The sequence below is a fragment of the Dama dama genome, chromosome 5 (genome assembly GCF_033118175.1).
Source record: "Dama dama isolate Ldn47 chromosome 5, ASM3311817v1, whole genome shotgun sequence".
Classification (NCBI taxonomy): Eukaryota; Metazoa; Chordata; class Mammalia; order Artiodactyla; family Cervidae; genus Dama; species Dama dama.
The window spans coordinates 114,286,159-114,306,738 of NC_083685.1; the positions used below are offsets into that span (position 1 = coordinate 114,286,159).

The 20,580-nt window shown below is 56.7% G+C and overlaps 1 protein-coding gene across 1 annotated transcript; it reads right to left on the bottom strand.

The window, feature by feature from the left end:
- Nucleotides 1-14: 14 nt before the first annotated feature.
- On the bottom strand, nt 15-20,178 carry PLCD3 (phospholipase C delta 3). Its single transcript, XM_061144256.1, has 15 exons — nt 19,951-20,178; nt 8,803-8,964; nt 8,477-8,705; nt 7,982-8,111; nt 6,910-7,138; nt 6,237-6,438; nt 5,927-6,071; nt 4,964-5,116; nt 3,575-3,703; nt 3,291-3,441; nt 2,402-2,518; nt 1,397-1,563; nt 1,115-1,250; nt 851-1,000; nt 15-652 (listed from the first exon to the last, which is right to left on the bottom strand). The coding sequence occupies exons 1-15, from the start codon at nt 20,099-20,101 to the stop codon at nt 564-566; spliced, it is 2,340 nt and encodes a 779-aa protein (XP_061000239.1). The 5' UTR covers nt 20,102-20,178; the 3' UTR covers nt 15-563.
- Nucleotides 20,179-20,580: the final 402 nt, after the last annotated feature.

Below are 20,580 nucleotides of genomic sequence, written 5' to 3' on the forward strand. Positions count from 1 at the left end.
GCAGGTGGCAGTGATAAAATAAACTTGCTGCTTTATTTTGTTCTACTGACCTCTCTAGGGCTCTTCTAAGGCACAAGTTAGAAACTGACTCCTAGGTCTCCCCAGAGCTGAGCCTCCCTCTCCCTTCTTGCTTTAACAGGGGAAGGGAGCTCAGGTTCAAGAGCTGGAGAGGGAAGGAGGGCCTTAGCGGGTGGCTAATGCCGAGGGAGGGGATGGGGGTTGGCTGGACTCCTCGTGGGAAGGAGGCTGCGATGGCCCCGCTGGGGGGCAGAGAGTGGTCGAGGGCTCACAAGTCCCACTCCCTAAGTCTCCTGGCAGCACCAGGCCTGGCTCTTCATAAGCCATGATGACCAGGTGGGCTGAGGCCATCTCACAGCCCGGAGCAAGGAGCAACTGCCCATTCTTCAGGAGGGGTGCAGGCAGTCCCCAGCACCCAGTTGCGACCAGAGCTTGGCAGGCTCAGCAGGAGGCTGGAGGGGCTGGTCCTCCATCACCCCGCCCACTCTGGAGGGCGTGGGACGCAGACTGGCACCTGCAGAACCCAGGGTGGCTCAGCCACGCCATCAGGAGCCCCGTATGCAGATGTGGACAAAGAGAGTGGCCGGTGACAGTGAGGCCCCGTCCTTGGAAAGCAGGTGGATGTGGCGGTACCCTGCGGGGAGGGTAGCCCCACGTCAGCTTCTCTGTCCACGGCCCCACATGGCCAGGTGTGTAGGGTGCAGACCGCAGCTCACCCCCCAGGGTGGCCTGGTTCAGGGCAGGCTCTCGGAGGAAATGGGCGGCCCCAATGAACAGGGTCTTGGAGGCCTGGACACCCCATCCCTTTCCACCCCCACCAACCCCCACCAACCTTGCTTCAGACTGCTGAGAGGCAGCGTGAACTGGCCCACGAAGTCATTAGGGGAGGTGACATCATAATCCTCTACCACAAACCGGACCAACGCCAGCTCCGGAACCCGCAACTGGAACTGCAGGGTCTGCCCCCAGCGGGGGTTGAAGCCTAGGGCACAGGCCTGACAGTCAAGAGCCCGCAGGGCCAGCCCCGCCCAGCACCTCCCTCCGCTCTCTGCGGTCCGCCCCTTACTCCCCCGACCCCAGCAGTGTCCCCACGCACCGTTGTTGAGCACATAGTTGGTCTCCTTGCGAGCACAGTCCGCGGGCACCCCGTGGATCTCAATGCGCACCAGCGGGTCCACAATGGAATTGGGCTTCTCAGCATTCAGCTTGGGCAGCTGCTGCGCCGTCAGCACCTGTGCGGGGAGAAGGGGGTGGGGGCTGCAGCCTGGCCCGAGGTGCTCACACCACCCTCCTGGGCCTTCCCCAGGTCTTCGTTGTCCTCGGGCTGGTGCCACCCCCGCAGAGGGGACCCGGGCAGGGCATGGCCCAGGCCTCTGACCTGGACGGTGAGAGTCGTTCTGGGGGGCCCAGGACACTCAGGGTCAAAGGTTGTGTTGGGCTGCCGCAGACAGGCGGGTTTCAGGACGTAGCCGCACTGCCCATTGACGAGGAAGCGCCCGGCATTGAGGTCCATCTCGTAACCCGGTGTCTGGAAGTTCAGGGCCACTGTGGACACAGCAGGGGCGGGCAGGGCCTCTTAGTGGCCCTCTCGTCACTGCTCAGTCTCAGGGGCTCATTGCTCTCCCTGCAGACAGACTTTGTACGGAGAGGACTTGGTTCTCTCTCCAGGGAGGGTGGGTGGGAGTATCACCCCACCATGGCCTGGGGGCATCATGGCAGCCAGGGACCCAGCCCCACTATCACCTGTACTTCATGGCTGGAATCCCTCAAGGCCAGAGAGAGGTTTCCCTGGCTACCCCAAGGGGCACACTCCTCTCCTTTGGCGATGCTCATTGTCCTTCAGAGCCCACTCTCACCAGGGTGGGCTTAGTAGGGACTGCTTCTGTGTATGTGTGTGTGTTTATGTTAAGGGCACAAGGGAGTGGAAGTGTTTTTCTGTCCTCGGCTGTGTCCAACTCTTCGCGACCGTATGGATGGCAGCCTTCCAGGTTCCTGTGTCCATGGGATTCTCCAGGCAAGCAGACTGGAATGGGTTGCCATTTCCTTTTCTGGGGGGATCTTCCCGACCCAGGGATGGAACCTGCGTCTCTTGTGTCTCTGCATTGGCAGGCGGCTCCTTTACCACTAAGCCACCTGGGAAGCCCTTTTAATTTCTACCTTCATAAAAAAAATTGAGATTTTACACTGGCAAGAACCAACGACCCTGACTTGTGTTTCCCTACCTACCCTGTTGACAAGCCTTTTAATAATCGTTATCTATGAGACTCATGTTTACGACTTCTGGAAAGCCCCGTGGCCCCATCACTGCTGGGAACTCCATGGCTCCCAGAGCCGCACCCCCACAAGGTGGCCCCCCACCCCCTCTTCTGCTGCCCCCACTCACCCAGCTGACAGCCCGAGTTCCACATCTCCTGGGGGCTGTAGTTGGCCGAGTTCATCCGCAGCCCCAGCGGATAGACACGGGTCAGATGGCGGGCATTGTGCCTGACGAAGCTGTTCCCTGGGGGAGAGGTGGGGTGGGACTGTGGTGGCCGCTGGGGTATCACTCGCTCACTGGGTGCCAGAGCCTGTCAGCCACCTTGCCCGCCCCCCACCACCTCCAGAGACCAGCTGGGAACAGGCAGAACTCCCATTGCCAGCTCCCGCTGCCCCTTTCCTCATTCTCTCTGATGAGGGGGCGGGGGTTCCTCATGAGGAGGCTGCTGAAGTCCAGAGAGGTGCAGGGACCCCCTCCCGCAGCCTGGCACTGCGTCCCACCCGGAGTCCCCACATTCCCGACTCCGTGGGTGGAGCCCCTGGCCCCAGGCTGCAATCCACAAACACTCCTCCAGCCCCGCCTCGGGTTCCAGGAACCCTTCCATGTATGTCATACCTCCAGGCCTTGGGACAACCTGCTTCTCCTGTCTGGAAGTCCCCTCCCCCTCTTCATCTGGCTGCTTCCTCCCCCGGCTACAGGACTCCCCCAGCCTCTGTCAGACCCAGTGGATCACCCCGCACCGCAGTTATCCATCTGTGTCTGGCCCCGGACTAAGCTGTGAGTCCGTGAAGGCAGACATCGGTCTCCCTCGCCCCAGTGCCGTCTTCCTGCATGTACAGCTAGCCTGGTGCTGGACACTCATTCCCTAAGCCCCTCTCTTCACTGCCCCCAAAGCCCTTTCACTCTCCTTTCCAGATCAACATCAGCATCTCCCACCCACCCGGAGTCTCCGGGGACCCGGAGTGCCGGTCCCCACCTCCCTCCTGCCTCAGATGCCCCGCATCCTGGCGCCCACCTGCCTCTCGGCTGAGCTTCCTGGCCTGGCGCTCGCTGAGGGAGCTGACGTGGCGGGGCTGGGGTGGAACCGGGGCGGGGCGCAGGGTCCGCAGGCGCGTGGCACAGCAGTACACGGCCAGCGCCGACAGCTCCGGGGAGATCTGCTTGGCCTGGGAGACACGCCTCAGCGGGGCTCTGCCCCCACCCACCAGCTCCAGCCCCCAGGTCCTCCCACCCCCCTTCTCGAGGCCACCTGTCCCCGAGCCCCACCGCGCGCTGGCCCACCCGGGCGGGCCCACTCACCCGCGGCCTCTGCTCTATGGCCCCCGCTCCCTCCTCTTCATCTTCCTCTTCATCCTCCTCCTCCCGGTCTGATAGGATTCGACTGTCCTCACTCTTCTTCCCCTTCACCAGGATCCGGCCTTTCAGCCTCTGTAGATCCAACATGGAAGAATGAAGTTCTCCTGCCCGTAAATCATTCTATGTGTCAGTCTATCATTGAGACACCACCGTGTGAGGGGCTAGCTTGGGGTGGTGAGCAGGAAAAGAGACACACATGAGTGATGTTTCTAACAGGAAAAAACCTATGAGGGAAACAGCCTATAGGACTATCCACAGGGGACTGGCTAATGAGATGCCTCCAAGCCTCTCTGAATACTGCAAGGCAGCCAATAAAATGAATGAGGCAGCTCAGGGTTGAAAGAGAAGGCGTTCTCTTCAAAAAAGATCTCACATGAAAGAAGTGTGGATAGAACACGTATTCACATGATCTTCTTTGTCTATCACTTGAAAGAGAAGATCACTATGCACAGGTATATAGGTATACAGATGCATGGAAAGTTCTGGAAGAATATACAAGACACCATTGAAGGTGATCACTTCTTCAGAAATAGGACAAAGGGAGCAGGAATGGAAGAAAATCCATTTTTCATGGTGTATGCTCTATTTTTTCTTTTACCACATGTATGTTTTTTTCATACTAATAAAAAAAGTCAAATCACACACAAAGGTGAACCCAGATTTCCTGTGTAATTTGGGATTGGGAGTAGGAGGAGAGTTTTCTCCAAGAACCCCAAAAGGATAAATGTCCTGAAGAGGCAGATAAAATGCTCTGGGGTGTGGGAGAGAGGAAGATGGACCACTTGTGGCCAGAGCGCTGAGGAAGTTGCTAAGGCCACAGGAAGAGGCCCTTTACTGAGCTAGACTCTAAGCAGGTGGCGCTTGGTGAGCCCAGGTGGCTGGGACGGGAGCTCCAGGTGGAGAAAGCAGTGTCAAACAAGGGGACGGCCAAGCCCGCAGGGACTCTGGGCAGGAGGCAGGGCGGGGAGGTCAGGCCAGGTCGTGGAGGGCCTTGCATGCCAGGGGCAAGGGTGGGAGGCATCTAGTCAAAATGGAAGGGAGACAAGTGACAAGACCCCAGGGTGGCAGATGTCAGATGAACAGTGACACAGGAGAAGGTTAGGGCAGAGAGGACTTTCCTGTCAGTCCACTGGTTAAGACTCCACACTTCCACTACAGGAGGCGTGGGTTCGATCCCTGGTCTGGGAACTAAGAACCCATATGCCACAGAAGGCGGTCAAAAAAAAAAACCCAGAAGGTTAAGACAGAGGAGAAGGGTCCTGAACAAAGCTGGATGGTCAACCTTGGAGCCAGACCCTCCCCCCACCCAGGCAGGGGGTCTGAGAGCTTTACCTCTGGGGACGGCAGCTCCTCAGGATTCTGGGAGTCCAGTGTCTGCGTCACCAGCATGTCCCCCAGGATGGTGTGCAGGTGGCGGGCCATGGCAGCCTGCTGCTCTAGCCCGCAGTGGTTCTCAAGGGATAGGATGACAGGGTACGGGGACACCTGTGAGGGGGAGGGGCAGCAGCTCAGAGACACTTGCCCCCTCCCCGCCAGGACCCCTGCTACACCCAGCCCCCCACCCCCTTCAGGACAGGCAGGCAGATGTCTGGAGAACCCACTCTAGGGGAGACTGAGAGGGTGGATGTGGGACACGCTGGGGTCAGTGTGTCCATGGAGGGGCAGAGGTCAGATCTGGGGCCATGGGGAGGGGGGTGGACTGTCTGGGGAGTTGAGAGTGGCTCCAGGAATGTTTTTTTTTTTTAATAAATGTTATTTATATGTTAATGACACTGACCATGCCATTTAGGTTGCACACTTTTCGTCCCAGCCCATTATTTGTTGATGGAAAGATTCCTATAGCTTGACACATGTGGCAATTTTATGCAGGTGCAACGTTGAGCTTCTCTTTTATGATTTCCTCTTTGTGAGTCACGATTAAAATGTCCTTTCCTACCCACACGGTTTCCTTCTGGAAATTTTATGATTTTCATACAATTACTAAACGTAAGGGTGGGAGAAGGGAGCCTCTCATCCAGCTTTATTCCACACCACTGGCCAGCTGTCCCAGCAGCACTTGGTGAAAGTGAGTCTCTGGGAAGGGGTTTCTTTTGTTTTTTGTCTTGGCCACGCTGCACAGCATGCAGGATCTTAGTTCCCCTGCCAGGAATTGAACTCATGCCCCTTGAAGTGGAAGCGTGGAGTCCTAACCACTGGACCACCAGGAAAGTCCCAGGGGATTCTTCTGGAAGGACCGAGATCAGCTGGGTTTGCCGGCAAGGCTCTGGGGCTGAGTGTGGGGGTCCCGGGGCTCACCGTGAAGGCGTGCTCTCGCACTGCCTGGATCACATCTCGGAAGAGGATCTTGGAGGTGAGGGTGTGGCCGTGATAGATGACCGGCTCACCTCCTGGCCCCTCCCAGCAGTCCAGCTCCACACAGCGGCATCCCTGGGCAAAGGCCCTGCGGACAGACGGATGGACAAAGTATCTTGTGGGTGGCACAGAGCAGGGCAATGGACAGGCCTCCAGGTAGGCCCCAGGAAGCCCACGGTGGGAGCTGAGCCCCTTATCACCCCCAAACCGGCTCCCAGACCTGCTCACCTCCGCCACCCCCGCATCGTGGTACCTGACGTAGGCCTCGGTGCTGCTGGGTCCCCCGATCTGAGAGTCAGTCAGATAGGTGTTGTGGGAGGAGGAGACGAAGTAGTGGGCAAGGGGCTGGTCCATGTCCTGGAACACGCGTGTGTGGGCTGGGTCCAGGGCAGCCCCCTCAGGGGACAACAGGTACATCATGAAGCCATCCAGTGTCATTAGCTCATGCTGCTTGGCTGCAGAAAATGGGCAGAAGAGAGCATCAGGCTATGCAGCGAACCCTGTGTCTGGCCCCCAGAATCTCAAAGCTCACTCAACTTAATAATAATGAGCACTTGTCTACTGACTGGACTCAGTTTTTTTTTTTCTGGCTATGCCACACAGCTTCTGGGATCTCAGTTTCCCGACCAGGGATTGAACTCAGGCCCCACAGCAGTGAAATCCCAGAATCTTAACCACTAGACCACCACTAGACTCGGGGACTCCCGAGTTATGCCATTTAATTTCAACCCAACCCTGTGAGGAAGATACATTACTATGCCAATTTACAGAGACAGTGGCTGAGTCTCAAAGAGGTGAGGTGAGCTGCCCAAGATGGTGCCCACAGTCAGGAACAGCAGAGCCCACTTAGCTGGGAAGCTAGACCTGTCAGACGCCAAGCCCCGGGCTGCGTTGGCCCCAACCCCATCTGTCAGACCCTTCTTCACCTGTCTCGTTGAGCTCATAGGTGTGGATGAGCTGCTGGGCGTGGGCCAGCGTGGCCTCACGCTCGCCCTGGTCCTCCAGGAACTCCAGCAGCTCAGGGGCACTCAGCACGCGGTCCTCTCCCGAGTACCGATGGAAGATCTCCTCCAACTCAGGGCGTTTCAGCAGCCGCCGCAGAAACTCCTCGATCTCAGGCCCTTCCAGCCGCTCATTTTTGGAGTGGTCACACTCCTAGAGGGCAAGAGGGAGAGGCTCAGGGGAAGACGACGCCCTGGGAGAGCCGGGTGCTCTCACACCCGTGCTCTGTACACACCCCCGTCATCCACCACGGCTGGGAAGGGAGGTGACGTCTCCCATTTCACAGGTGGAAAAACTGAGAGCTGTCGAGGCCGCAGGTCTCACTCAGACTCACGCAGCTGTTAAATCGCAGGGCTGGGATTCTAAAGACGGTCTCTTGGGTTCAGGGCTTATCCCTCTGCCTACCCCAAGAATCAAGATGGGGGAGGAAAAACTGTGAGCTTCAGGCAGGGCTGAGCCTCTGTGCCGGAGGCCCCGCTCTGGTGTGTATGCTGTACTGTTTTCACACGTCCACCCCAAGGTCAACGAGCAACACACAGCTGAGACGGCACGCGGTGCAGTCCCCGCGGCGCCGTCCGTCCAGGAGCACAGCGGCCGTGGCGCCCACATCCTTCAGGGTCACACAGTCCGCGTGCTCCAACTGGGCCGTGGGTGCAGAGCCCACCCCTGTGGGCCCCTCTCACACGTAGGGTGTACACGGTCACGTGTGGAGGTGCCACACACGCCACAAAGGAGGGGGGTGCGCTCACGTGTGTGCCCATGAGCCCGAGGTCCTCGCTACCTGGGCTCTGCCTGCGGGTGAGGCAAGGGCTGTGGGCCCAGGCTCGCAACCTGGCTCAGTGGCTTCCCTGGGTGAAAGGGTAGAGTAAGGCCCAGATGCAGCCTTTCTGCAGAAAGAGGCCACTCTCCACAAAAGCCTGAGGTGGCGGTGGGGCGGGGGAACTGAAGACTCCCATGGCTGGGGGGGCAGAGATCAGAGTGGTAGCAGGTGCCCACCTTGAAGAGGCGGTAGGCGTACATGTCGTTCATGTCCACATTGACCATGCGGAGCAGGTTCTTGATCTCCTTGAAGCTCATCTGACTGTCCTGGTTGGAGTCTGCCCGGTGCAGATAGGAGTGGATCCAGGTGTGGGTGCTCAGGAAATACCCGCAAGAGGCTGGGCCCCGCCCCCAGCTGACAGGTAACTGACAGATAGCAATCTCCCCTGACTACATGCACACTCACCCCCTCCCGCCTGGGGGCTCCCAGTTCGGGAACTGTGCGTTCCCCTCAGCCTGTGAACTGCCTGAGCACCAGAGGAGCGCATCCTTTGTGGGACCCGGGCTCCCCAGGGGACGCCTGGCTGCCACCCTCAGTTCTGAAGACAAGGGCTCGGTCTCAAATCTAAAAGCCCCTAAGAGTGGAGCCACGCCTCCCATGGGGCTGGGAGTCCTCCCGGCATGGGGCTGGCCCCCCTCCATGCCAGCCTGCCACATTCCCCGGGAGGATATTGGTCAAGGCGCTCGCGTTGGCTCATGGCTTCGAGGCGCGCGCGCAGCTTGGCCAGACCACGCACCCAGCGCTGCGCCTCCTCGGCCGTGGGCGCCACCAGGTCCAAGTTCTTGCGGCGCCCCTTGAAGGCGATGGTGAGGCAGCGTGCCGGCTCGAAGGCGCCCCCGAAGTGACGCAGGCCCTCGGACTGGTGGCCCTCGCGGATGGCATCGATGTGTTGGACGAAGACTGTGGAGAGGAACGGGCCGCGCGCGGCCGGGTCAGGGCGACGAGGCCAGGCCGCCACTGTCCCCAGCCCGCCCATGCCCTCCCCGGTCCTGCTCACAGATGTGCTGCGAAGGCGCACGCGGGATGCGCCGCTGGAACCACACGCTCATGCCGTCCTCCTGCAGCCGGTACAGCCGCTCCTTCTGCCAGGTCCGAGAGCGGATCTTGCAGAGACGGGAGCCCCGCAGCATGGCCCGCACGTCCTCATCCTCCGACAGGCCTGCGGGGATGGGAGACCATGGGCACCCTGGCCTCCGGCCCGCCCTCACGGTCTCCCTCAGCCCACTCCCCAGCAGGGAGAAGCATCCTCCGGCCTCAAGTCTGGGCGGACTTCCCCAGGCGGCTCCTCCTCTCCAGGTCACGGAACTGGCTTTGGCTCTAGGCTTTTTGGCCCCAAGGCCTGTGTTTGATGTATCCCCCTGGAACGGGTGCCAGTAACAGCCTGGCCCTCCTCCCAAGCCTCCCCTGGAGGCCTTGAAGTGAAGAAGAAGTGAAGTCACTCAGTCATGTCCAACTCTTTGCAACCCTGTGGACTGTAGCCTTCCAGGCTCCTCCGTCCATGGGATTCTCCAGGCAAGGATACTGGAGTGGGTTGCCATTTCCTTCTCCAGGGATCTTCCCGACCCAGGGATGGAACCCGGATCAATTGCGGGCAGACCCGCATTGCGGGCAGTCGCTTTACCGTCTGAGCCTCCAGGGAAGGCACTGACTGGGGCTCCAGCCTGTTAAAGGTCACCTTTTCTGCCACTGCCCTCCAGGCTTCAAGTCTAGAATCTGCCATCAAGGGCCTTTTCCCTTGAGACAAAACTCTGACCATCAAGAGGGTTGTTTTTGTTCGATTGCTCAATCGTGTCCGACTCTTTACAACCCCATGGACTGCAGCATATGCCAGGCTTTCCTGTCGTTCACTATCTCCTGGAATTTGCTCAGACTCATTTCATCCAACCATCATCAAGAGGGTAGTCTCATTATCCAACCTAAATCTTTCTTATTGCAACCCAAGCTCCTCACCTCTGCTTTCTCAAGGACAAGGAGGTCACTCTGGCTCCAGGGTCTCAGACCAAGCAGGCCAGGCCCAGCCCTGCTTTGGCCAGCCTGGGGCTGACCTCCAGATGCCCTGGTGAGGTCCAGCAGAAAGCATGATCTCTTGTGACACTGGGTATCCCCCTTGTCCAGACATTGTCACAACCCCACGGGCTCTCCAGTCATAGCGTCCCTCTTCCTTAATATGACAAAATATGACAAAATGCTTATAAGGCACCTACTACATGCCAGACTCCACTCATGTATTAACACACAGGAAAACAAGTGCAGAGATGCTTCAGGAACTTGCCAGAATTCCATGGCTGGAGAGTGGTGGAAACAGGCTTTAAACCCTGGAGGTCAGGCTTCAGCATCTTCACCCTTGGCCAGCACACTGACCCCTCTGCTCCTTCTTCTATCCTCTTTGCCCCTCCCTGCAACCACCCTGGGCCTGGGGACCTAGGGCAGAGCGGGATTCAGGGAGTCAAATCCCAGCTCTGTCACTTCTGTCACTTACACAGCCCTGGTGGCATTACCCTGTGACTGCTCTAAGCCTCCAGTTCTCCATTCATAAAGTGGCGACCACAATAGTAGCTGCTGCAAAATCCAAAATTCAGTCCAGCAGCTGCCTGCTCCATGGGGCCACTCCCTTTGCTTGGATGTGTCTCAGCAGGGGTCAAAATCAAAAGTTTGTGAGTCAGGGGACAATAGAATGGGTGGGAACCAGTCAAACTGTAGGGTCCACGCCCTTTGGAAAGGACGGGGACAGCCAGGGGTGGATGTGGGCCCAGAGATTCCAGAGAACTGGAATCTGAATTTGTATGTGATGCCTCCAAATTTTTCAGTGTTGGCAATTAAATCAAATTGAAGTAAAAATCCCAAAACACCATTGTGTGTGCCAAAAGAAACAGGACAGTGGGCCTCTCTTCCTCCTTTTATTTTAACAAGCTCCCAGCACTGGGCTTGGCTTTAGGCTCTGTGCCCCATCCCTCAAGGACCCTGCTTGCCTGATTGCAAACTCTGACCTGAGGAATCAAGTCTAAATCCCTGCAACTGCCTCTCCCTCTCTCTGGGAGCCTTTGTAGGATCCTTCATCTCTTCTTCATATCAGAGTCCTTCAAGGACCAGCTCAGATACCACCTCCTCTAGGAAGCCTTCTCTGATTTATCCTCAAATGGGAGTTCCCCTTCCCTGACCACCAACAACACTTTTTACTTTAATTAAATCACCCCACCTAAATTGTAATTTCAATGGATTTTTAATAAACTGAAGCACTGGGATGTCCTCACCCCAGGGCTTGTCCCAGAGCCAGGCTTGCAGTCGGTGTTTTCTGAAAGGGGAGGCAGATGGAGAGACAGCTGGGGGACTAAGGGCATTCTAGTCCCAGCCCTGAGCCATCGGTCCCGACTTCTGAGCAGCAGCCTGGTGAGTCAGGGTTTCTCAACCCTGACTGTGCGTCAGAATCACCTGGAGAGGTTGCGAAAGCCATGACCCAGAGATTCTCGTTCAACAGGTGCAGGTTGGGGATTGGGTATCGGTACATCGGGTATCTGTCCTACCTTGTGGGACTTTCCTCATGGTCCAGTGGTTAAGAATCCATCTGCCAATGCAAGGGACACAGGTTCGATCCCTGGTCGGGGAACTAAGATCCCACATGCTGTGGAGTCTGTGCACTCTGGAGCAGCTAAATGCAACTTCGAAACCCTTGTGCTGCAACTAGAGAGTCTGTGTGTGGCCAGGAGAGATCAGCATGATGCAACAACATTCCCCCATGCCATCACTAAGACCTGATGCAGCTGAATAAATATATAAAAAAATAAATAAATAGAAGAGGCTATGGTCCCTCTTGGGGCCAATGTGTGACCCTAATGGCTCGAAGGGGTCTCCCTTTAAAATAAAGGAAGGAATAGAGGCCCATTGTCCTGGGGACTGCGGCCTTCTGGAAGGGTCAATGGCCACTCAGTGTCACCTAGGCAGGAAGGGGAGGTGGAACCCTCCTGCTTCCAGACAAAGAGCTAGAACATGGCGTGTGTCAGGCCAAGAGACTCACCAGACCCTCAGCCCCCTATCTTCATATCTGGACAACCTCTGCATTCTCTCTTCCTGAGGGTGGGGAGCAGGGCAGTCAGGGGGCCCTGAAGTGCCACTGGGGCTGAGCCCACCCCTTCTCGACCTTCTCAGCTGTGGGAAAGGGGACTTCTCATTTCCATGACAACTAAGATCTGTAGCTGGAGCCACCTCCCCTGACCTGGCCAGCCCTGTGATGCCAAGCCCAGAGTTGGGGGACGGGGAGGAGGGGCGCTGGTGAATGACTAAGGCCGGAAATGGAGGTGAGTCACCATCACCATCACCGAGGGCCTGTTTTGTCCAGAGTTTTCTGGACAAAGGCAGAGAAAGGCAGCCTGAACTCCTGACTGGCCCCCCAGAGGGACAGATTCCCACGTTGAGGTGGGCCCTTCTCCTGGCCCTCACCCCAGCTCCCCAAGAGCCTGTTTTGGGAAGGGGTGATACTCCATTCTGCACGCCCTCCCAGCAAGGGCCCCCAGATCACACTGCCCCTTGGACCACACTGTCCTCCAACCACACTGCCAGTGGAAAGTCTTCACAGAATGAGGGTGAAGGGCCAGGCTGGGCCAGGTGCTGAGCAGTTTTTCCATTGCTTGAGCTTCTGAACTCTGGGATAGTGAGAGGCAGGGGGTGTCAGACAAGGCGGGCAGAGGTAAGGAGGTGAGGTCAGGAGGAGGGTCCAAGCTCTGCGCAGTGATCCTGGGAGGGGCCTGTCCCTCTGCCTAGCTGCCCAGTAAACATTTTTCAGTCCTGCCAGACCCAAACCCACAGATGTTTCCTGGACCTCATTCCTATTCACTTGGAGCAGGTTCACAAGGAGCCTACTTCCTGCAGTTTCCGTGGGTTCTTTATCTATCCATTTCTTCCTATCTATCCATTTCTGGAGTGGGGCTGGGCCAGCACCATGGCCACCTCGACCGAGCAGGTTGGGGAACAATCATGAAATAATAGTAGTGAAAATGAGAACAATCAGTAGCCAAAAGGTGGAATGAACCCAAGTGTCTATCAGGAGATAAATGGATAAGTGAAATGTGGTCTTCCATTTGGTGGGATATTATTCAGCCGTATAAAGAGTGAAGTCTGATCTCTGCAAAGTACGACATGGATGAACTTTGACAACATTATGCTAAGTGAAATAAGCCAGACCCAGAAGGACAAACATACGATTCCGTTTACATGAGGGACCTAGAACAGTCAAATCCACAGAAACATTTTATATCATTATACCTCAATTTAAAAAATTCAGAGACAGAAAGTAAATTAGAGGTTACCAGGGATTTCAGAAAGAGACAAACAGGGAATTATGGCCCAATGGTTACAGAGCTTCTGTTTAGGGTGATGGGAAAGTTTTGGAAATAGCACAACATTGTCAATGTAATTAATGCCACTCAATTATCTGCTTCAAAATGGTTTACATGGCCAATTTTATGTTATATATATATTTGAGAACAATTTTTAGAAATAAAGGGACTTCCCTGGTGGTCCAGTGGTTAGCATTCCGTGCTCCCAATGCAGGGGGCATGAGTTCGATCCCTGGTGGGGAAACTAAGATCTCACATGCCGCATAGCACAGCCAAAAATAACGTTAATAATAATGTATGCCAGAAGGGGCTTCCCAGCTGGCTCAGTGTGTGAAGAATCCACCTGCAATGCAGGAGATGGAGGTTCAGTCCCTGGGTAGGGAAGATCCCTTGGAGGAGGGCATGGAAACCCACTCAAGTTTTCTTGTCTGGAGAACCCCATGGGCAGAGAAGCCTGGTGGGCTACAGTCCATAAGGTCGCAAAGAGTTGGACAAGACTGAAGCGACTGAGCACGCATGCCAGAAACCACCATGCACTTTAAATGGCTGAATTAATTCTCAATAAAGCTGTTAAAGAGGCAGCTAATGAATTCGTTCAGGGTTGCAGGGTCGGTAAGTGGTGGAGCCGGAGTGTGTTGAGAACTGGGGAGGAAGCTCACCCAAAGGGCTCTATGGGGCTGAACCCTGATCCACCTGGAGCCCGTCCACAGGGAGCTTGAAATAAATGATATAAAGAAGAAGGAAACTGAGGCAACGCCTGGGAAGGAAGATGGTTAATTTGCTCCATCCCTGCTCCTCAGTCTCACGGCCTCCAGCTGGTTCTGTCTCCTGTTCAGCCCACTGTCATCAGCTCGGGCCCAGACATCTTCCCCGAGCTGAAGGCTCACCTCTGCCCCCAGAGAGGGACCAGAAGGTGGTGGGAAATGGCAGCCCCACAGTTTCCCAGCGACCACCTTCGGCCTGGGCAGTTCAGGCTGTGTATGGTCAGGGGGCCAGAGGGGTTCTGTGGCCAAGGCTGGGGGTAGGGCAGAAATTTGCCTCAGCGACAGAGTTGGAAGAGGCTGTGGGAGGCCAAGTTCATCTCTGCCCCTTAAATCCCACCCTTCTGGACTTCCCCGGTGGCTCATTGGAAGAGAATCCACCTGCCAATGCAGGAGACACAGGGTCAATCCCTGATCTGGGAAGATCCCACAAGCAGCAGAGCAACTAAGCCCGTGAGCCACAAAACTACTGAGCCTGTGGTCTGGAGCCCGGGAGCTGCAACTACTGCGCCCACACGCCCTAGAGCCCGTGCTCCGAAACGAGAGATGACACCGCAATGAGAAGCCTGCACACCACAACTCGAGAGTAGCCCCTTCTTGACACATCTAGAGAAAGCCCTTGCACAGCAACCAAGACCCAGCGCAGCCAAAAACAAATACATTTTTTTTCTTTTTTAAAAACAAATACATTTTGTTTAATGTTAAAAAAAAATTCCACCCTTCTCATAGACAGGCCACTGAAGGTCAGAGAGGACGAGCCACGTATGCTGAACAGTGTGGGTGGCCCAAGGCAGGGGCGGATGTAAGGACTGTGTAGGGGGCAGGGGTGAGAGGTGCTGTGTGGCCACAGGGTGTATATGGAGGCCAGGGTGTGTAAGGACTGAAGGTGTGTGTAGGGTGGTGTATGCATATATGGTGTGTGCACCTGTTGAGGGGGGCAGGGGCGGTCGGCAGGTGGGAGGAAGGTGATTCGCTTGGTATGGAAACTAGGCAGAGTGTGTGTGTGTGTGTGTCTGTGTGTGTGTGTCTGTGTGTGTCTGTGTGAGCGTGCGCACACGCACCAGTGCACACTCAGGAAGGGCACACAGGACTCCAGCAGGAATGTGAGACATGCAGGCAAGAGCGACAGACTGCCGTCAGCTTCACGCCAACAGGGGCAGGGAGGAGAGCAGCTTTTCATGGTGACTGAGGCCATGAGGCTCTGGGAGGGGACATGCAACAGTGAGGGGGGTCTCAAACACCTTCCCACCCAAATCCCCGAGCCAGCAGGCAGCCCCACACCTTGGGTACCAAGCGAGTCCCCCTCACCCAGGCTGGCTGCCACACCCAAGACGAGAACTCAGTGGAGCTCAGTGCCAGAAACCATAATGTTCCCTGAAACATCAACAAAGTCAGGGAAGGGTGGCGGGGCTCCCCTGCTCCAGGCGGACACAGTGCTGTGAAGGTGTCATCACCTTTCTCAGCCAGACCAGGGGTGAAGGCTGTTTGGGGGCTGAGATGGGAGAGAGGGGCTCCCCAGAGCTGAAGAAGAAGAGGTGAGGGGGCCACAGTGCAGGAAAGAGCCAGCCCCTCAGCCCTGCCTGGCACACCCCAGCCCTCCCCACCATCTGCCTGGACCAGGGGCTTCTCAGAAGACCCCCCACCAGCTGCCAACCTCCCCCCTGGGAGCCCCACTCACCCTGCAGGACATGTTCTGGGCAGACTGTGGGGAGAGCACGCTTGCCCTGTGGCATTTGGTGGTGTTTGCAGACTGGAGAGGGAAGGGAGCAACTTCTGCCCACTCAGTGCTCTGCTCCGGGGGATTAGGCGTGGGGGTGGAGCAACTGGGGCTCTGGGGTGGTAGGGCTGCCAGGCAAAACTCCGTATGCCCAGTTAAATGGGGATTTCAGATAACAACAAATAATAATTTAGTATCAGTATGTCCCAAATTATGTGTGGTTTATCTGAAAAGTGCATTTAACTGGGCATCCTGTATTTTGGGGGGCAGCCCTATGAGGACACCCCCTGGAGGTTAGCAGAGCCAATATGGGGGAGGGGTGTAGCAGGTCCCTCCCCACCAGGCTTAAATCACTCATCCATTCATTGTGTTAGGAGCTGGGACTCTGGGCAGACTTCCTGGGTTCAAATCCTCAAATCCTCTCTTAGCTATAAATACTTCCGAGCTTTGAATCCTGGGCCAAGTTACTGAACCTCTCTAAATCTCAGATTTCTCACTTGAAAAATGAGGTTAGGTATTTCCCCAGTGGTCCAGTGGCTAAGAGTTTGTGCTTCCAATGCAGGGGGTGCAGGTTCGATCCCTGGTCAGGGAACTAGACCCCACATGGCACAGTTAAGAGGTCTCATGGCACAACTAAAGATCCCGCATGCCGCAACTAAGACCTGGTGCAAATAAATAAACACTTTAAAATAAAATACAATGAAGCTAATGGTTACACCTACTTCATACAGGGTTGTGACATTAAATGAGCTAGTATGTGAAAAGCACTCCCCCTCCACCTGGAGCCTCTCATGTCACATGGGGACAGCTCAGCACCTTCACCGGGGATGGAGAGGATTAAACAGGATCAGGGCTGCTGTGTGCTCAGCACTGCACGGTGCTCCCGTCTCCTCTTTGGCTCAACTCTTCCCTGGCTTCCCAGGAACAGGTCGGGCCAGCAGCCCAGCCCAGGGGCAGGGGTCTGGAGCAGGCTGGACCCCGTGCTCCACAAATGACTCCCACTCAACACGGGGGCTGCCTCCCTCCCTCTTCATCTCAGTTCCTCCCAGTAAGGCCCTCCAAGCCCTTTCTTTTCCTTGAGCCCCTCTGAGCCTTTGACTCTGAGCCACTCCCTGCCCTGGCCTCTAGACCTGATTTGAAAGAAAATCTGTTCTGTTGGACTAAGGGGTGGGGCTTCCCTGGTGGCTCAGTTGATAAAGAATCTACTACAGTCAAGAGACCGTCTATGATGCAGGAGACCCAGGTTTTATCCCTGAGTCATGAAGATACCCTGGAGAAGAAAATGGCGAACCACTCCAATATTCCTGCCCTGGAAATTCCATGGACAGAGGCTCCGGATGGGCTACAGTCCATGATGTCACAAGAGTCGGACACAACTGAGCAACTCAACCACCCCAAGGGGTGTGACGAAGGCGGTGACCAGGCCCAGCCCTGAGGATCATTCTGGGAGAGGCAGCAGCCACAGGGGTCGCATCGAAAGCTATGTGGGTGGTCGACATAGGCCTTGGCCTTGTGGGCCTGAGCAGCTGGGCCCCAGGACACCTGGGTTTCGCCTCCACCCTGTTCCTGGACTCATCGAGGCCTGGGGAAGGGGCATTCCCATGGAGTTGACATTCCTCTCTGAGAAGGCAGTCACTCAACAGGATGGTGCAGCAGCCAAGGGGAGGGAGGGTGCCCAGGTGACATTCTGACACCCACATAGTTCCCAACAGTGTCACTGTCCACAGGGTGCCCGGAACTCCCATGCAGCCTTACTCAGCCACAGGGCACTGAGTCTTGGGCTCAGCGCTAATTACTTGTCTACAAGTGTTTCCTAGACTGTCCTCTCCCCCAGGGCTAGGTATTCTCCATCTCTGAAGCCCCAGCCCTGGCACAACACCCTGGTACCTAGATGTGAAGTCACTCAGTCGTGTCCAACTCTGCGACCTCATGGACTGTAGCCTGCCAGGCTCCTCCATCCATGGGACTTTCCAGGTCGGAATAATGGAGTGGGTTGCCATTTCCTTCTTCAGGGGATCTTCCCAACCCAGGGATTGAAACTGGGTCTCATGCATGGCAAGCAGACTCCTTAGGATCTGAGCCACGGGGCTTGGCAAATGTGTGTGGAATGAGGAGACAGGCAGGTGGGCAGGATCGTCACCTCGACCCTCCCATGGCAAACGTAACCCTCGAGGGGGGCTGACTCCCGGGGCTGCTTCTCAGGCCTAACGCCAGCCCTTGGCTGTCTCCGTAGCACCTCAGCTCCCCGTGGGCATCGTCCTCTCCACCACTGCCCTGTAAACCAGAGGACGACGACAGACATCTCCCAGATCTCGTCGACAGCACAGCCCAGCTCAGTCCACCTCCCCGTCGTCCTGGAATCCGTTCTGGTTCCACAGCTCACATCTGAGCCTCCCCCCCACCACTTTGCCCAACTGACCCCTCAGCCTCCCTCCAGTGGGGCTCCCTGTTTTACCCCTGTGTTCATCCAACCCACCCTTACCCTACACAGTTCCTGCTCTCCTCTTGTCTAAGACCTTTCCTGAGCTCCTGACATCCTCCAGAGAAAGAGGGGCCTCGAGGATCCAGCCTCCCCCTGCCTCTCCCCTTTGGCCTCACTCTAGCCTCCCTCCAGCTGCGGGGTGCAGTCAGGGCTCCCCAACCTCTTGCTCTACCCTTCAGAGACTTGTTTCTTGGTTTCGTTGTCTGACACCCTTGCTGGTGCTTCAGCTCTCTGAGGGCCAGGGCTGTGTCTGTCTTGTTTGTTGCTGAATCCCTAGGGCAGAGCATACTACAGGCACTCAATAAATGTTGGCTGAATGCACGTGTGACTGATGAAGCGCAGGGCAGAGCACACGTCTTCTGTGTTTATAAGGAGAGTGCCAGTCACAGTGATCAGAACACAGCGCTCAACAAATTCAGGTCAAATGAAAGGAGGTAGAAATGAGAACAAAAACAATGGAGGACAGAGAAAGTAAGACCAGAAGGACTGCCCTGGTGGCCCATTGGTTAAGACTCCACACTTCCAGTGCAGGGCACATGGGTTCAACTCCTGGTCTGGGAACTAGATCTTACATGCCCTGTGGCTGTAAGAGAAGGTAAGACTGGCAAGTGAGACCTCTGCATTTTACCCCAAGATTCACACAGGTCTTCAGGCAACCCTGTCTTTCTATTCCCTCAGCCCCACCTCTAGCCTCTCCATCATTAACTATTCTACTGACCATAGTTCTTCTACACCACTTCAGTTTTACAGGACTTTACATTGTATAAAATACTCTCACAGGGACATCCCTGGTGGTCCAGTGATAAGACTCTTGTAAGACTCTGGCCCCTTTGCAGGGGCCAGGGTTTGATCTCTGGTCAGAGAACTAGATCCCATGTGTCACAACTAAAGATTTCACACGCCACAACTAAAGCGCCTGTGTGCCACAAACTAAGGCTTGGTGCTGCCAAATAAATAATAAGATAAATAAAAATAAATACTAAACAATAACTTTCACACACACGCCCCCCTCATTCAAGCCCTCAACCCCCACTCAGTCCCACTTTGCCCAGATTCTGAGAGGGTACCAGGGGCAGTGTGGGGGTACACGCCAACCTTTGCCCTCTACTAGCTCTATGGTCATGGGCAAATTCCTTACTTTCTCTTCCTCATCTGTGAAATGGAGACTACCTCATCTGCGAACACCACCTACCTCTCAGGAAGGTGAAGAAGACTGACCGGCACCACATCCCTAGCCATCCAGTGCTGGCCTGCATCTAGAAGATGCTTGATAAACCACAATTGCATTCCGTTCCCCCAGGACTTCCCTCAAATCTAAGAAGGCAACTTTGGCTTTCTGACCCAAAGGTCAGTGTTCTCACCAGTTAGACCAGTTCTACCAGTGCTCTAGTCCCAGTGGGGGCTGTAGGGTTGGAAGATCGGCATGAGATGCCAGCCTCTTCCACAACTCTCATGCCCTAAGGGGCCCAAGAATCCAGGATGCCCTGAGCGCTCAAAGACCCTAGAAGGTACAGGGTGTCCGGGAGGCGGTGACGGGCATCCGAAGCCTGTCTCTCCCTTTCTACTCCCCCAACCTTCTCGGACCCCAGTCCGCAGCCCTCGTCCAAACTCCCACTCCATACTCCCAGAAGTCATCCTGGGAGCCTCGCTCAGACCCGGGACCTCGGGTGACCCCAGGTGTGACAGTCCACCCCGCCCCCCGCTGGAACGGCGCTGGCCTTCCATCCCTCGCCAAACTCCCCACATCCCTACTGGGAAGCCCACGAACGGCTCGCCGGAACACCCAGATCTTCCCAAGATGCGCCCCCCGGGGCGCGTCCGCGCCCACCCGGAGCCACCCCGGCCGCTCACTGACCCATCTTCTTCAGCGCCCGCAGCCCGGGCCTCTTGGTGCTGGCGTCTTGGGATGCGGGCGGGGACGGGTGCCCTACGGGCGTTGCGACCTGGGCCGGGACCACGGGCTCCTCGGGCTGCCGCCCGCGGCTCCTCCAACTACCGCACAGCATGGTCGGGGGTCCGGGGTCCGGGCCGGGCCCGGGGTCAGCGCTCGCGGTGCGGAGCGGAGAAACTTAGCGGCGCCGGGAGCGAGTCTGGAGGAGGAGGTGTCGGGAGGAGGGAGAAAGGGAGGGACGAGGGTCAAGGAAGGAGGGACCTAGAGCGAGAGGGCGGGGCCGAGGACAGCGCGGGGGCGGCGCGAGGCGGCGGCAAGGGGGGCGGTGACCCTCGGCGGGGAGCGGGGCACTGGTGCACAAGTGGGGAGGCGACCTGGCCCGAGCCCCCGAGTCTCCGCGCTCGCCCTCTGCTCCTGAGTCCTCCCTGTTCTCCGAGCGGTCCTGGGATCCCGGCCCTGTGCGGAGCCCCCATGGTGCTGGGGGAGGCTTCGGAGGGGGGCGAGGACTGCCGTCTCGCGAAGACGCCCTCTTCCTTCCCCGGACCTGGGCTCAGTGCGGACTCAGGACCCCTTTCACCTCCCCCTCCCCGTCCT

Excerpts from the sequence above, each read along its gene's own strand:
- PLCD3 (XM_061144256.1), bottom strand. The coding sequence starts at position 20,101 with ATGCTGTGCGGTAGTTGGAGGAGCCGCGGGCGGCAGCCCGAGGAGCCC. Across the intron at positions 7,139-7,981 it reads ACGCCTACCGCCTCTTCAAG|GAGTGTGACCACTCCAAAAA; the intron begins GTGGGCACCTGC and ends CTTGCCCTCTAG. Across the intron at positions 3,442-3,574 it reads CCATAGAGCAGAGGCCGCGG|GCCAAGCAGATCTCCCCGGA; the intron begins GTGAGTGGGCCC and ends CGTGTCTCCCAG.